Source organism: Echeneis naucrates, chromosome 24 (genome assembly GCF_900963305.1).
Source record: "Echeneis naucrates chromosome 24, fEcheNa1.1, whole genome shotgun sequence".
NCBI lineage: Eukaryota > Metazoa > Chordata > Actinopteri > Carangiformes > Echeneidae > Echeneis > Echeneis naucrates.
Window position 1 is genome coordinate 9,521,819 of NC_042534.1, and position 14,236 is coordinate 9,536,054.

At 39.6% G+C, this 14,236-nt stretch overlaps 3 protein-coding genes and 3 non-coding genes across 11 annotated transcripts in view; 5 read left to right on the forward strand and 1 right to left on the reverse strand.

Moving 5' to 3' along the window:
* Window positions 1–386: 386 nt before the first annotated feature.
* LOC115038118 (SH3 domain-binding glutamic acid-rich-like protein 3) lies at window positions 387–1,960 on the forward strand. The gene is made up of 3 exons (XM_029496964.1): window positions 387–549; window positions 820–987; window positions 1,810–1,960. The coding sequence occupies exons 1-3, from the start codon at window positions 505–507 to the stop codon at window positions 1,870–1,872; spliced, it is 276 nt and encodes a 91-aa protein (XP_029352824.1). The 5' UTR covers window positions 387–504; the 3' UTR covers window positions 1,873–1,960.
* Window positions 1,961–2,975: 1,015 nt separating this feature from the next.
* On the forward strand, window positions 2,976–5,972 carry rps12 (ribosomal protein S12). Its single transcript, XM_029496035.1, has 6 exons — window positions 2,976–3,079; window positions 3,204–3,250; window positions 4,116–4,232; window positions 4,448–4,550; window positions 4,909–5,010; window positions 5,695–5,972. Exons 1-6 carry the CDS (start codon window positions 3,041–3,043, stop codon window positions 5,755–5,757), a joined length of 471 nt encoding a protein of 156 aa, XP_029351895.1. The 5' UTR covers window positions 2,976–3,040; the 3' UTR covers window positions 5,758–5,972.
* On the forward strand, window positions 3,951–4,028 carry LOC115038332 (small nucleolar RNA SNORD101). Its single transcript, XR_003840514.1, has one exon. It is a non-coding gene; the product is annotated as a small nucleolar RNA SNORD101 (small nucleolar RNA).
* On the forward strand, window positions 4,288–4,370 carry LOC115038326 (small nucleolar RNA SNORD100). The gene has a single exon (XR_003840508.1). It is a non-coding gene; the product is annotated as a small nucleolar RNA SNORD100 (small nucleolar RNA).
* On the forward strand, window positions 4,610–4,692 carry LOC115038325 (small nucleolar RNA SNORD100). The gene has a single exon (XR_003840507.1). It is a non-coding gene; the product is annotated as a small nucleolar RNA SNORD100 (small nucleolar RNA).
* A 119-nt stretch (window positions 5,973–6,091) lies between the features above and the next one.
* eya4 (EYA transcriptional coactivator and phosphatase 4) overlaps window positions 6,092–14,236 on the reverse strand; it is a 39,824-nt gene continuing 31,679 nt past the window's right edge. For 4 of the 6 annotated variants that reach the window (XM_029496032.1, XM_029496034.1, XM_029496030.1 and 1 more), the window contains 8 exons: window positions 14,090–14,173; window positions 11,075–11,164; window positions 10,724–10,782; window positions 10,413–10,573; window positions 9,698–9,812; window positions 9,430–9,551; window positions 7,837–7,937; window positions 6,092–6,921 (listed from right to left, as the gene is read on the reverse strand). In XM_029496032.1, the coding sequence (XP_029351892.1) occupies window positions 6,841–6,921; window positions 7,837–7,937; window positions 9,430–9,551; window positions 9,698–9,812; window positions 10,413–10,573; window positions 10,724–10,782; window positions 11,075–11,164; window positions 14,090–14,173 (813 nt within the window). In that variant the 3' untranslated portion in view covers window positions 6,092–6,840. Of the gene's footprint in view, window positions 6,922–7,836; window positions 8,118–9,429; window positions 9,552–9,697; window positions 9,813–10,412; window positions 10,574–10,723; window positions 10,783–11,074; window positions 11,165–14,089; window positions 14,174–14,236 lie in introns of all 6 variants that reach the window. The other 2 variants (XM_029496031.1, XM_029496029.1) reach the window with 2 other exon arrangements.

Below are 14,236 nucleotides of genomic sequence, written 5' to 3' on the forward strand. Positions count from 1 at the left end.
CTCAACACATGTCATAGTAAACCACAACACTCAACCTGGATGAATAATTGTACTATTTACATCTATTCTTTTTCTCATATAACAATATGCCTTCCGTGAAAAGTTCTGTGTAGGGGTATAAAAATTCAATGATTTCTCAGAAATGTGTCGGAGCTCTAGTATTCAGAAGTTCATGCACAAACATACTGAGGTCAAGCACTTCTAAACTACTGTTAAGTACAGCACTCAAGTAAATATAATTACTTGCGCTCCTCTAGTGGTAGTAAAATGTGAGTTTAAGGGCGTTTGCAACTCTAGCAGACAGGTTACAACTGGAATGGCAGGGAGATGTGTGGGTGTGGCCACACAGGAAGGTAAACTGTGTTCAAACCTGCTTGCCTTGTTGCACCCAAGCAGCAGTACATTCCTGCGTTGAGGAAACAAGGACATTGTCTCCCTCTCCTCCTCTGTGCCCACATCTGTCAATCTGTTTGTCTATTAACTTTTACCCTTAAAATAGCAGATATGCCACTCATTGTGTATTTTTCCAGCGTGAGCGGTTCTCTGGAGGTACGGTACTCAGTTTTCTTTCCTTTACCCTTTCCAATGTTTTCAATACTTAATTGCTGACATTAAACAAAATACCACAAGGCAAGTTGAATTAACGCCATCTGTCTCTTTGCAGAAATGTGTGCAGTGATTACATTTTATTTCTGTAAACCAACAGGATCTGTTAATTTTTGTCCAGCTAAGCCATTTTTAACATAAGACAGAATAAGTTTAGCCTGTAAATCAAAGGGATATCCATCCATTTCATACCTGAAACATTGCCTCTTCCAGATGAAGAAAAATCAGGAAAGAATCTTCTTTGTTCTGCAATCAAAGAATATTCCTTTTGAAGCCGTGGATATTTCTCAGGATTCTGCCAACAAAGACTTAATGAGGAAGAGGGCAGGGAACCCAACAGCTCTGCCACCTCAAATATGCAATGGAGATATCTACTGTGGGGTAGGTTTTTAAAAAATGACCTGTTTAAGTAACAAGAATGATCAAGATTTGACCATGCACCTTCTCAACAATAATGAATGTATAGTTTAAAGTACAACATTGACATGCTAATGGAATGAAAAGAAACTGTGGTAGTCTAGGGCGTAGACACAAGGATTAAATAAATATTACAGATAACACAGACTTGCATACACACTCAGAAGAAATGTGATTGTAAATGTTCTCAGCTATTTGTTTTTCCACGTAGGCACACTAAACACCACAACATATTGATTCTGTAGTGTTCACGCCAGCTTCATATACAGACTTGACTGAGATAGAAAAGATGCTTGGCTTAAAGATGTCACCTTTGATCCCTACTAATACAATAGATGCACATTTTCATAGACTTGAATTTTATAAACTTAAACTAACTGATTTTTTTATCTGATTGTCTACCTGGCAATCGGTTTGTTTGGAAGCATATCAACACCTTAAGTATGTTAATTGAATGACAAAGCAGGTATAATTGCTGTTTATGCTTTATTTTCTTCTTGTTATGCTGTTCACATGTTCATTCTTGCACAAGCACAGCATCACCTGAATCAACTTAATCACAACCCCACCTGGTCATTATGAGCCTCAAAATATTGTCCAGAAGCTGTGAGAAGATTGTATCACATGTTAACCTGTAATTCTTTGGATCTTATTAGAAAGTATCTGGATAATAATTATTTCTCTCTTTCTGTGTCTTCCCTTTAATTTCACCTCCAAACCCCCCCTCCACTCCACACACACACACACACACACAAACATACCCCACCTACTCGTTCTTTCTTTCAGGACATAGATGCGTTTAACAATGCAATCGAGATGGAACAACTAGAGAAGTTTCTCAAAATCTAAATGGAACCCTGACCAGTTATACAACAAATCATCATGTTTACTGAGGATCCAGTTTTAAAAAGAAAGCTGTTTAAATGAATATTGATGGGAAAAAATAAATTTATATTCATAATATTTGTTTCCTTCATTTTTATTTGATGATGATCCTTTTTTTGATGACTAAAAATGACCATACAGTGAGTTATAAATGCTTGTTTAACCTTTTCAGAGTGAATCTGTTTTTTCACAGTTGTTTGAAATTGGATTTTTGCACTCACTGACAGTCTGTCTACAGGTTTATCAGTATGAAAGTCAAAGAATCTTTAACTAAGGGCACTCGAGAGTGTAGACCTCTTACAGTACCAGTATTTGATTTATTGACAATTTAGATTACCAAAACAAAACAAAACAAAAACCAAATCAACAAAATATGAATCAGAGCAGAGTATTTTTAGATATTTAAAACATATCTGGAGATTAAGCAGTTACTTAGTTCTTGAAAGAATACTGCATTAAACATTCTTTTTGGTAAACTCCATCGACTGCTGCAGCAGTTAGATTGAAAAAGTTAATACTGAATAGATTGATTTTGCAAATTATCTAAATTTACTTCTGATACACTAATTAATAAACGGAATAAAAAAACAAACAAACAAAGAAACTGTCTTGGTTGTGTAAGGTTTTGTCTATTTACTCACAGTATAATTTATTCCACACAACCATTATATGTATGTGTAATATTGAACACTAAAGGTTACGATATGATAAGTCTGAGGTATGAATACAAAATGTGCTTATTTGGCTTTGGTGTCATTTGTGGTTCTAAATAAGAAGACTAACAGGTGGGAAAAGATTATTTTAAGGAATCTTAAACTCAGCAAGTACACACTGATATGTTTCAGATAAATAACTCTTTTTTTTTTCTTCAATAAGCTTTATTGAAATAACCATACACATAATCTCATTGAGGGAATATACAGGTCTGTGATCATTACTAACAGTAGAAAAAGACAATGAACATTGATCAAAATAACTATGGGGCTTTTTAAAAAGGGTTGATAGCAATAATTTGACAGTGAAATATGTCTCAGTATATATATATATATAACTTCTTTACAGGTGAAACAGCTTCAGGCAACACGTCGGACGCCACTGGGGCCTGGCGGTATTAAAGAAGCGTCGCGGGTTTATGACGTCCTCTTTTACCGCTGCCCGAGAGGAGGATAGGGTACGTTTCGTCGAGCCCCGGCACAATCTGAGGAATTAATGAAGCATCTTGGTTTATGAAATCATCACAGTGAGCTTTTTGAAATGGACAATGACTCTCCTGTCGTATCTGTTCTTTATTGCAGAACTTTAGGTCCCCCATCCATCATAAATCTACAATGGCCGAGGAAGGGTGAGCATGACGCCTGTCTGCCATAACGTGTCACTATAAATCAGATATTACAACAGGACATACTCTGAACTGCGGGCTTTTTTTCCTCGGCACTGCTCGGTAGTTGGGTGATGATAGTTTGTAGTATCTTTAACCTGGTGTAGTTAATCATTACAACCCCCCGAACTCCATCATGTCTGAGCTAACTGGTTAGCCTAGCTTGGGTTAAAGCTGTTCGCGTACGAGTCTTCAAATCTGCACATGTGAGTGAAACAGCTGTCGGCGTAAATCTGATGGAGGAGAATAAGGGGTTGATCATTGGGTTCATTTCGTCTCTAAATCTTGTGTAACGTTGCGTTAGAAAAGTAAACACGTTAAAAGAAGTAATCGAAAATGCATATTAGATGGGGGTGTACTCAGGATCCTTTCTCTCATAAACTGAGTGGCCATCACAGCGAAGTTTCCAGCTTTAAATTTGAAAGTGTAAGCTGCACGTCGATTTGAACTATTCAGCATGCTGATTAGAGACTTGGGGTTGTCTTCTTCTTGATCTTTGCTAAAACCCCAATTTGCAACATAAAGTCTAATTTTAAACTAGCTTTGCTGACAGGTTTATGGTACTGGATAGTTTGAACAATTGGAGGAATGGGATAAAGAAGGACCAGGTGTCGTGAGACTGTTGAATTTTAAATGTCATTGTTCCTGAAGTGAGCTTCCTGGTGCTTGAATGATGACCATATAATCTTTTGTCGGATACCCCTTCACTCCACAATGAGTGAGATCCTTGTTCTGACAATGCTAGAAGCTCAACCTGAAAACACTTCATTTACCATATCCGTTTTGTTCAAATGTTAACATAACTTTTCTCCTCACCCACATTCAATAGCATTGCTGCCGGAGGTGTGATGGATGTCAACACCGCTCTCCCTGAAGTGCTCAAGACCGCACTTATCCACGATGGCCTTGCTCGTGGTATCCGTGAGGCTGCCAAGGCATTGGACAAGTAAGTACTAAAAAAAGAAATTTATTTTCATTGACTAAGTGGTGTCTTCAGCAGGTGAATCAGTGATGATAACTTGGCTCCCTCTACTGAATACTGTGAGGAGATTGCCACTGTTACCCAAATTTTGTCTGAGATATGCCTTGCATTTTTTTTAAAGAAAATACATGCATGTTGCATAGTGTCTTCCTGTGAATTAATCATTGGCCACTTTGCAGGCGTCAGGCCCATCTCTGTGTCCTTGCAGCCAACTGCGACGAGCCCATGTACGTCAAGCTGGTGGAGGCCCTCTGCGCTGAGCATCAGATCAACTTGATCAAGGTAATCATGATCAACTAAAGAAACTTGTTGCGTACTGACAGTGTATCTGAAGGTACGGCTGTGTCATTGATGATAATTTGGCTCCCTCTACTGAAATCTGTGAGGAGATTGCCACTGTTACCCAATTTCTGTCTGAGACACGGCCAATTGTACCTGCATCGCTTCTGTTTCTTTTCACTTGGTATTATGTGAAATCTGAAGGCTTTGACTTCTTCAGTGCACACCACTAACTGTTTATCAGAACTAATTAGCAGTATCAGTTATATCATTCACAATATTTTCTTTAGAAAATTACTGCTTCCATGGATGAGAACAGTGAAAAGACAAGTTAAGAGGTGCTGTTTCCCTTTTATTTCAGGTTGATGACAACAAGAAGCTCGGCGAGTGGGTTGGTCTGTGCAAGATTGACCGTGAGGGCAAACCCCGGAAAGTAGTGGGCTGCAGCTGTGTCGTCGTTAAGGTAAATGACTCCTTTATGTGCAGTTGTATTTGACAACCTAACTAAACACTAAAGCCTTAGGGCAGAGAAAATGTTCACTATTCAGCCATTGACAAAAATAAGTTGGTGTCGCTGTGGTGATCACAGGGCATTGTAATATGAATAGAGGAATTGTGACTGAAGTTTTGCTCTGCCAGACAAGTGCAGGTGCTGTGCCTCATGCCATGCGTCTGTTGTTGATAACTCCTGGCTACATAACAGCCAGGGTACGAGCCCCCTCATCTACCTGTGGTGTGTGGGGTCCCTAAGAATGGCTACATCCAATAACATTGCAACAATCCCAAGGCTACCTGTTACTAACTTCTTAAATTTTACTGTGTAACTGTTTGCTCAAATTCACCTGATCCTGTTTTATACTAAGCTGGTGCGACCAAAGGTGCCAATTAAATGTCTGCTGGAATTTTAGGGAAATTGTGCATAGGCCTACAGCAGTTTTCCATAAAATGTCAATGGTTCAGCTATAAAAATATGCTGTCAAACAAGCTGCAGATTTTAAGAATATATGGTGAACAGAAGTTGTTTATGGAATTCATTGATTATATTTTAAGTGCTAATTAGAGCTGACTCTGACACATAAGCTGGAACTTTTCAAATATAAACATGTTTAGTAACTGAAGATCTCTGAAATGCTTTTTCTCTCCACAGGACTATGGCAAGGAGTCCCAAGCCAAGGATGTGATTGAGGAATACTTCAAAGCCAAGAAATGAGATGTCAATAAAATCTGAAAATGAAGCAGTTGTCTCAGTCTTTAGTGAACAACAGTAATCAGTGAGTATAAAGTCAAGGTCTGCTGATGACAAACTATTTCTATTTATAAAGCATCCAATCTGTAGACCACAACTAATGTATGGAAATGATGCTACGATAAGGGATTTGACATAACACTTTGTTGGATGTCTCAATTAAAATGAAATGGACTGTATTATGCAATACTGTATCAGTTTAACTTCAATGGGTTAGAAATCTCATTAGAGAAGACGAGATGCATAGGTCATTTGGATAAGGGTTTTCCTTTATATCTACATACATAGACATTTGTGAATAAAGAAAAGACATTCAAACACATTAAGGCACAACACATCATGACGCACATCCTCAGTTTCCAAAAAAGAGAGAAAAAAAAATACAAAAATCCAGAGGAAAAAAAACAAGACCCCAAATCATTAAAATTCCTCAACAAAAGCATTCACCACTGCCCTTTAAGTTTATTAATAATTTACAGAAGTTTCTGCCACCAGACTGCAACGTGTTGTGATTATACCACCAGGAAGAAAACACTTGAAGCTGCTGTTATCCCTTTAACACATTTTGCTGCCTGCAAAGAAAAGCCCACAATGTTGCAGGGCTGTTGACTCACAACAGTCCTGATACTAGTCTGGATGCTCCAGAGCAAACCAAACACCAAGGAGTTACCCAGGGAATTAAATTCCCAGGTCTAAGGAGGTCTTCAGTCAGTACAGGGTTTCAGCCTGCAAACAGCTGCATGGGCAGAAGATGGGGTTGTCAGAGGTCCTTCCCAGCCTCAGGACCAGGGTTGCGTTGGGTAGTTGAGTTGTCTCTTGACCCCACTGTCCTTTTACCTCCTTACATCTCCTTTGCTTCTTAAGACCGTTCAGAGTTTGTAAATCCAGACGTTCAAAAACAAGACAAAAAAGGGGGGGAGGGAAAAAAAAAAAAAAATCACAAAAACATTTGCAGTGTATTGTTTGTTCTTAAATAGTTATACAAAAGAAGGGGGTGCTGCCTGGCTGTCCATGGTAATATTGCTTGAGTCCTTATTGCTATAGTAGTTACAAGTACTCAAACTCCAGTGCTTGGTGTAATGCCAGCAGGTCAGAGTGACTGGATATCCTCCAGAAAGGCATGTTGTGCTGTGGAGTGGACACACACATGATTAAAGCCAGCACTACTTTGGTTCAAATATGACGCACCCCACCACCTCATGTCATGCAAGCTACACTACAGTAGCCTGTAGCGGCCTGCTTTGCAAAAGCACTGCAGACAAAAAGTCATGCAATCCTAAGAATTCAAGGAATAGTTTGGCAATTTGGTAAATATGCTCATCCACTCATCCGAAAGTTACCTCACTCTCGGTAAGGGCACAAATTAGTGCATTTCCTAAAATGTCGAACTATTCCTTTAACAATCCCAGCACCCAGCAATATGAATGAAACCCAAAGCTGGAGAAGAAATAGCATCCATATTCACACTTCAGGAAACAAGTTCTAGTGCTAAAAAGTAGAGTTAATCACGGCTTGTAATTTGCTTTCTTGTGATATGTCTCTACTTTTCTCTCGCATAAACTAATACAGTGCCACTGAAAATAAGACTTCACACACCAGTGGACAACAACCAGATGATGATTGATTTGGTTGATGAGATTGCTCAAAGCTTCACTGTGTACATTTGGGCAGCCTTTCATTTTTGGAGTCAAATGTGACAACAATCAAAGTGAGTTTATGAATATGAAATGAAAAGGAATTAATTTAATTTGAATAATTAGCAATAGGTGTGGCAAATTAAAATTAAGGCGCAAAATGCACAACTTCAGCCAAGATTCAATCTCGGGTTGTTTTTTTTTTTTAAATCCTTCGAAGTTGCATTCAAAAGCTTCCTGTCACTCCATGAGAAAAGACCAAAAAAAAAAAAACAAACAAACAGACGCAACAGAAAATGGTAAATAACCAACACAAAAACCACTAGAGCAAAGAAAGGCAGGCTTCCTCCAATCAGAGTTCACACTGTGTGGAGTAGGCGGGGTCACGGTGAGGTCAATGATCCATTACCTTTTTGGCCGCCTGCTCCTCTTCCACACCGTCCCCAATTACAACATACACTACTTTCCTGCCAAACCTTTGCATTATGCGTTCAAAGCAACTCTCTTTTCCTGCAAAAAACAAATAAACAAGGGGAGGAAGGAGGGTCACATGGTCAGAGGGGTCAAAGTTCAGAAGTTGTTTGTTTACCTGGCTTGCCGCATGCTCTTCATCCTTCCCATCGCCAATCACAACATATGTAATGTTAGTGCCAAAGCGGGAGACTATACGCTCAAAACAGCTCTCTTTGCCTGGAGACAAAGAAACGGCTTTCACAGGTTTTTCCTTTGTTGTTTAGTTGGAAACAAAACACAGGAAGAGGGAGAGCTGTGTGCATCAGGGAGTGAAGTGAGGGATGAGAGGATGCACACAGACGAAAAAACAAAAACCCATCATAGATTGATTACAGTGAATATTGCTGACGCCCATGTGGTGCATCCTGAGCGGTACTTCATGTCATAAGTATAATCAGCCCGGTTGCCAAAACAACTTGGGGAGAAGACGTGTTTGCAAGGGACATCAGAAGTCACACCCCAAATTAACCTTTGCTCTTTTTCCTGTATAAATATACATGATGTCAACTGCTCTATGGGATATGCCATTTGACCTCAAAAACCTCTGCAGGCTTGTTGTATCTTACACCTCAGGTGGTTGCCATGGCTACCACATTGCTATGCCCACTTGAATCAAGGCATCATAGTGTTGAAGTGGGTGTAATATAAGCTCACAAACACACGCACACGCGCGCTCTTGGCTTGGTTTTCCTTTCTGAATGTTTTGGCTCTCTACTTCCCTCCTAATCCAAGTTGTTTTGTTTCCTGTGTTCAGATTGATGTGGGGTTGAATATAATTTAATGTTGGCCACAGCTGCGGCGCATCGGTGTAACCGGCTGAGGTTCAAGCTAATGGAGTCCGTTCTGAATGTTGGCGTCAGGCCTTGAACATCCCACGAGTGTCAAAGACATTCAAGGCCAGATCAGGATCACATGAGGTGACGACAGATAAAATATTGTTTAGGTTTCAATGTGAGCTGAAAGAACAAATCTGGGATTGAACAAAGCATATTAAGTGTGAATGCTTTTAACACGAGTGTTTACTAGAAACTGCAGTTTCTCTACACAGCCATTTTTATCTGCATTGTTAACACAAAACAATATATATATTATTCTGCAGGGGGAACTTGTCTTAGAGTCCAAGCCGCAGTCTCACAACTCATCAATATCAGAATGAACATGCGCACAACTACGTAAATCATACACAAACCTATGCAAAGCATGCCTAAGATCACACGTTGAATATGAGCTGAGAGTTTTGTGCAGTAGCAACACCAGAAATTTTGCCTTTTTCTAACTAAACATAAAAAACACTGTATAAAGGACATTTTAAAAAGGTCAAAACAAAATACATGTGACTTTTGAACTATTATATTACTTCAAAAGTATTATATATGCACAATCACTATTTAATTACCTCTTCTCTACATTATATATTATTATTTGCATCAGTATTAAATTATTGCTTCTTTATAGATGTTGGGTGTACAGGAGTGTGGATATAGCTTACCTATTTTTGTCGCACTGTAAATATTCTCGATCGGGAAAACAGACCCCAGACTATATAAGAGAACTTTAGCCAGTGCTGGTATGAGCTGCGTTGTGGTCACCAACACATTCACACAGTTACTCCTGTGGGACAGAGAACAGACCACAGATGTAAAATCTGGGTGAAAGTTTGATGAATGGATCACAAGTCGATATCTGATGCCAATTCTGAGAGCGAGGGGGACAATTTCACAGTTTTTTTAATAATACACAACACGACAAAACGGCACCTGGAGCTGATGATGGACAATGACTTGAGCGCGTGGGTGAGCCAGGAGTCAGTAAGAGCTTCCACCTCTGCTCTGAGCTGCAGCCAGGCGTCTCTCTTAGCAGGACCCAGCAGACCTAAAATACAGTACAAGCCTCCTTAAGACTGAGCAGCATGGGCCACACAACAAAGGGCAAAAGCAGGGCATTGTCAACAGTTGTGTCCTGTTTTGCAGGATTTTGCTAAGACTGACCGTAAATGGAGACCTTGTGATATGAAATATTGGCGCTTTGGTGTTTTGATGGATTCTTTAGTTATTTTCTTTTGAAAAAGCTGCTAAACGTAATTTACAAGGCCCCAACTGAGAGTTTTAACATCCTCTGGTTCAAATATTGAATAGCTTCCATTCATGAACAAATAAATTACAAAATGTAAGGTCAAGTTTGGCATTAAACATGCATCATTCTGAGGACTAGAATATATGATTTTCTTTGCTGCTTTGAGAATCTTGGCTTTCACTTTGAGTTACTTTTCTCCTTTCATTCATGTCTTTTTTTTTTGTAAAACTGAATTCTTAAACATTCATCAGGTGAGACTTGGTTTTTGCCTTTTCTTTTTAGTTTTTTGCAACCAAAGCATCTCTAGTGACAAATACACAACATCAGCTGAATAAAAACTGTCAGTGTCACCCCCTGAATAGCTACGGTGTCCAGTAAACTCCCATCTGATTAGCTTACCCCCCACATTGTTTTTGTATGTGCTATACAACTCTTTGACCCGTCGATAGCGGAAGGCCAGTTTCCTCATCCAGTCGACCCCGCCGCGGACACCCGTAGCCAGGCACAGGTTGGCGCTGGTTGCAGCTGCATGGAAGCCATCAGTTGCAAAACTGTAAGTACTGTCAATAATAATAATATGTTTTATTTGAAATATCTGCTCTGTTAGAACAAAAATATCAAATGGTTATTTTTGGTGTATTAATGGCCCAGAAATAATACATGGACACTGTCATCATTTTGCATTGTACTATGACATGGATGACTCTCACCTTAAGTCCTGGCCATTGTCATCTGAGGATACGTCATCAATATGTACCTGATCACATTCCTGTGAACACACACACAAATGGACACAAATTACTCAAAAATAATCAGATGTACTGCATGAATCTAAAAACAATTTTATCTGAACCATCAGCGCTAAACCTGGTGCAGTGTGTTACATCACTTTACACCACTAGAGGACAGTAGTAGCACTTCACTAAATGACAGTATGGCCACAAGAAGCCTCTGCTTCATGTTACACTTGGTGCAAACTTGGAATACTGTGGAACAGAAACTTCAACCATAAATGTGTGAACGTGTGTTTTTGTTTGTATTAGCTGATGTTTGTCTCTCACCTCCAGGTCATTAAAGAATAAATGTGTGTCGGCCAAGTTGAAGATCATCTCTTCCATCCTCAGACCCAGCGTGACTGCCATGGGAGGATCCTAGCCAAAGAAGAACATAACATCATCATGGCATTACAATTTCAATAATTTATTGTCAGATTCTTTTACTCGCTTCCTGATTTAGTCCCAAAAACCATTTCAGGTTTTACACACCTCCTACCTACTTTCCATTTCCCACCCGTGCCCCCCTTTCTTGCGGAGGTGGTATGCTCCACTCATCATAGCAGATGCTGACAGACAGGTTGCACTTGTTCTGTCCCATCAACATTCCTCCTGCTTCATTGGGGGTTGTATTTGTTGGGGAGGGAGTGAGAGGCAAAGTGTGTGACTGCATTTGTGTGTATTGCAGGGAGTAGGTACCCTCAGAAGGAGGAACTTGGAGTGTACGCGGCATGTGAATGGCTTGTGTGTGTATGTATGTGTGTTTGGGAGAATGCAGCCCATTCTGCCAGCCGAGGGCTCAGCTGCAAAAACCATCATCTGTGATAGGTCAGAGAGGGTCGACAGCTTGCCGTGCAATTCGCTGACACCATCAGACGACCAGAATAGAAAGAAACTATCAGGAAGGAGAGTGAAAGTGAGCGAGGCACACAGACACAGACAGCGAGTGAGATGAACGACATTCCTGAGTTCAAGATTTAGAGTTCAAAAATTTAAAAGGAAAGGTGAATGCTCTTCAAGAGTTAACAGCTGCCAACAGTGATAGCAGCAATTTCGATTGTAGTTCTTTGCCTGCTTTCCTGTCAGTCACACAGACGAGACCCTAACCCACTTCGATTTGTCTCTCAGGTAATGATTATGTGGGCTGCTGGCCAAAGAGGAGTTACGGACATCCACCTGTGTTATAACACTTATAGCTGAAATACGTTAATTTCCCTTGCACATTCAAATGTAGCTGTGCTTTGTGCTGCAGAAAGGCTTGGGGGGACTTTTTTTTTTTTTTTGCAATTTTTTTCAGACAAGTTCAATTAATCATAGAAAACTGCAAATACTACTTTATCCTGGCAAGGACTGCCTGAAACAATTCCTCTTTCCACCCCAGCTGTTATCATTCAAGCTCTAGGAACTCAACACTTCATGATATTGTCAACATTATCCCTGGTTATAAAGCTCCTGTAGTGAGTTCGATGGGTGTGTGTCTATGTCTATATGTCTATTCATGAACAGTGAAGCATCATTTAGATGAGCCTTATCCTCCAGATATCTTCTTTACGGTTACTATGTCAACAGTGTCAATACTATTTTGGGAGAGGTGGTAACAGACACAACGGATGCCATGTTTCTTGAGGGCAGCAGCAACAAATGGGGGGGGAATTACACTGACAAATACTGTAATGCAAATATGCTGAATGTTTTTTTTTCTGCTAATGCTTGGCCAATCAGCGTGGGTGAAGAGAAGCTGTTTAAATCATAAAATGTGGTATTTTGTTCAGTTTTGAAACTTTTTAAAATCTCTACTACTACTTTATGCTACTGTGGTGTCCTGTAGTCTTTGTAAAAACAGTCAAACCAAGCTAAATTAACCACAAGACTCTCTCCCCCCATTTCTTTCCCTCTCTCTGCCATATACACTCACATAAACAAAGAGTGATTTACAACTCACTAGAGCCTTTCCTATAGCCATTAAAACCCAATTGCTAAATATTAAATTCCTGGACTGCAGAGCAACTAGGAAGTGCATGAGTGCCCACAAATTCTATCTGAAAAACACCCAGGATCCTATGGCTCTGTATGGCTCTAAATGATGTGTCGTTTTGTGTGTGTGTGTGTGTGTGTGTGTGTGTGTGTGTGTCAGTTTTTGTTAGACTGCCAAGACAAAATATCAGAGCGGCGTTTGCAATGCAAAGCCCCTAGAGCCTCGCTGGTGTCTATGATGGTGCCCACAGGAAATGACATCACTTAATAAAAATGCGCAGCCTTGGCCACATAGGATGGGCTGAGATCAGAGCCAAGGAATATAAACAATGTAGCTGTTATGTGAGAAGTTGAGACCACCAGTGAAGATTGAGACAAATGTAAGTACAAATATGCAACCACTCTTTGATTCAATTAATCTTCACATGAACCAATTATTAATGACTTTTGAATAAATGGCATATTTTTAATATAATAATAATAATAATAATAATAATAATGTGTAGTCATCATCTTAATCATAAAAGCCCTGAAGCAGTTGATGTAATGTAAGTAATATATCGAGGGAAATGAAGCCTGAAGAGTGTGCTCACCCTCTGTGTTCAGATAATACTGCATACATTTACTGATAAAACAAACTTCTTTAAACAAAAGTATGAGTGAGGTCCAACGAAAAAGGTGGAACTCTGCTCTAATATTAATGCACTCTCTACTAAAAACCGTATGGGTTCATGTCTTGTTATGGCACTTGCTCAACTCTCAGTGACAGATGATGCCGCCTATTCTTTCAGGAGAATTTCATTTTTTAAACTTGCTAAGGTGGAAGTGGAAATACTTTTTTCCGGAGCAAATAGTCCGGGGCAAATAGTGTACTTGCAGTGTTTGCTGCAGGAGTACTTGTAAGGTTCATTGCTCTGAGCTCACAGTTATAATTTAAGGTGAATCTCCTGAATTAAGCAGCAATAGTAAAAATGAACTCTTGTCTTGTCCTGTTTGGATTTTGGCAGATGAGCAATAAGTGGACACGGTTCAGGCAAAGTGTAAAGGTAAAGAGGACATGCCCCTTTTTTCAGTGTCTATTACACCTTTGACTCTAACTTCTACTAACAGGATGACGCATCATCGTCGGCAGTCTGAAAAGCAGATGCATGTTACCTTTAACTTTAAGGAAATTCCTCACCCGTCATTTCATGAAAATGATGACATTGTAATTTCAGCAGTAACCTGAGAATCCCCATTTGGATGGAAGATGGACTTATATCACTTACTTACTACTTATATCAGAGGGTGCTGGACAGAGAGACAGCAAAGGTATGGTAATGATCTTACCTTGCCATATTTCTGTGCGTAGGATCCAGTGAGCAGAGAATGGAAGACGATGATTGTCTCATCCAGATCCCAGACAAAGACCCTCTGGGGAGCAAAGAAATAAATAAACAAAATGAAGAAAGAAATGAAAAAAACTAAATTAAAGAT

Excerpts from the sequence above, each read along its gene's own strand:
- LOC115038118 (XM_029496964.1), top strand. The coding sequence starts at position 505 with ATGCCACTCATTGTGTATTTTTCCAGCGTGAGCGGTTCTCTGGAG. Across the intron at positions 550-819 it reads GCGTGAGCGGTTCTCTGGAG|ATGAAGAAAAATCAGGAAAG; the intron begins GTACGGTACTCA and ends TGCCTCTTCCAG. Across the intron at positions 988-1,809 it reads ATGGAGATATCTACTGTGGG|GACATAGATGCGTTTAACAA; the intron begins GTAGGTTTTTAA and ends TCTTTCTTTCAG.
- rps12 (XM_029496035.1), top strand. The coding sequence starts at position 3,041 with ATGACGTCCTCTTTTACCGCTGCCCGAGAGGAGGATAGG. Across the intron at positions 3,251-4,115 it reads TCTACAATGGCCGAGGAAGG|CATTGCTGCCGGAGGTGTGA; the intron begins GTGAGCATGACG and ends CACATTCAATAG. Across the intron at positions 5,011-5,694 it reads GCAGCTGTGTCGTCGTTAAG|GACTATGGCAAGGAGTCCCA; the intron begins GTAAATGACTCC and ends TTCTCTCCACAG.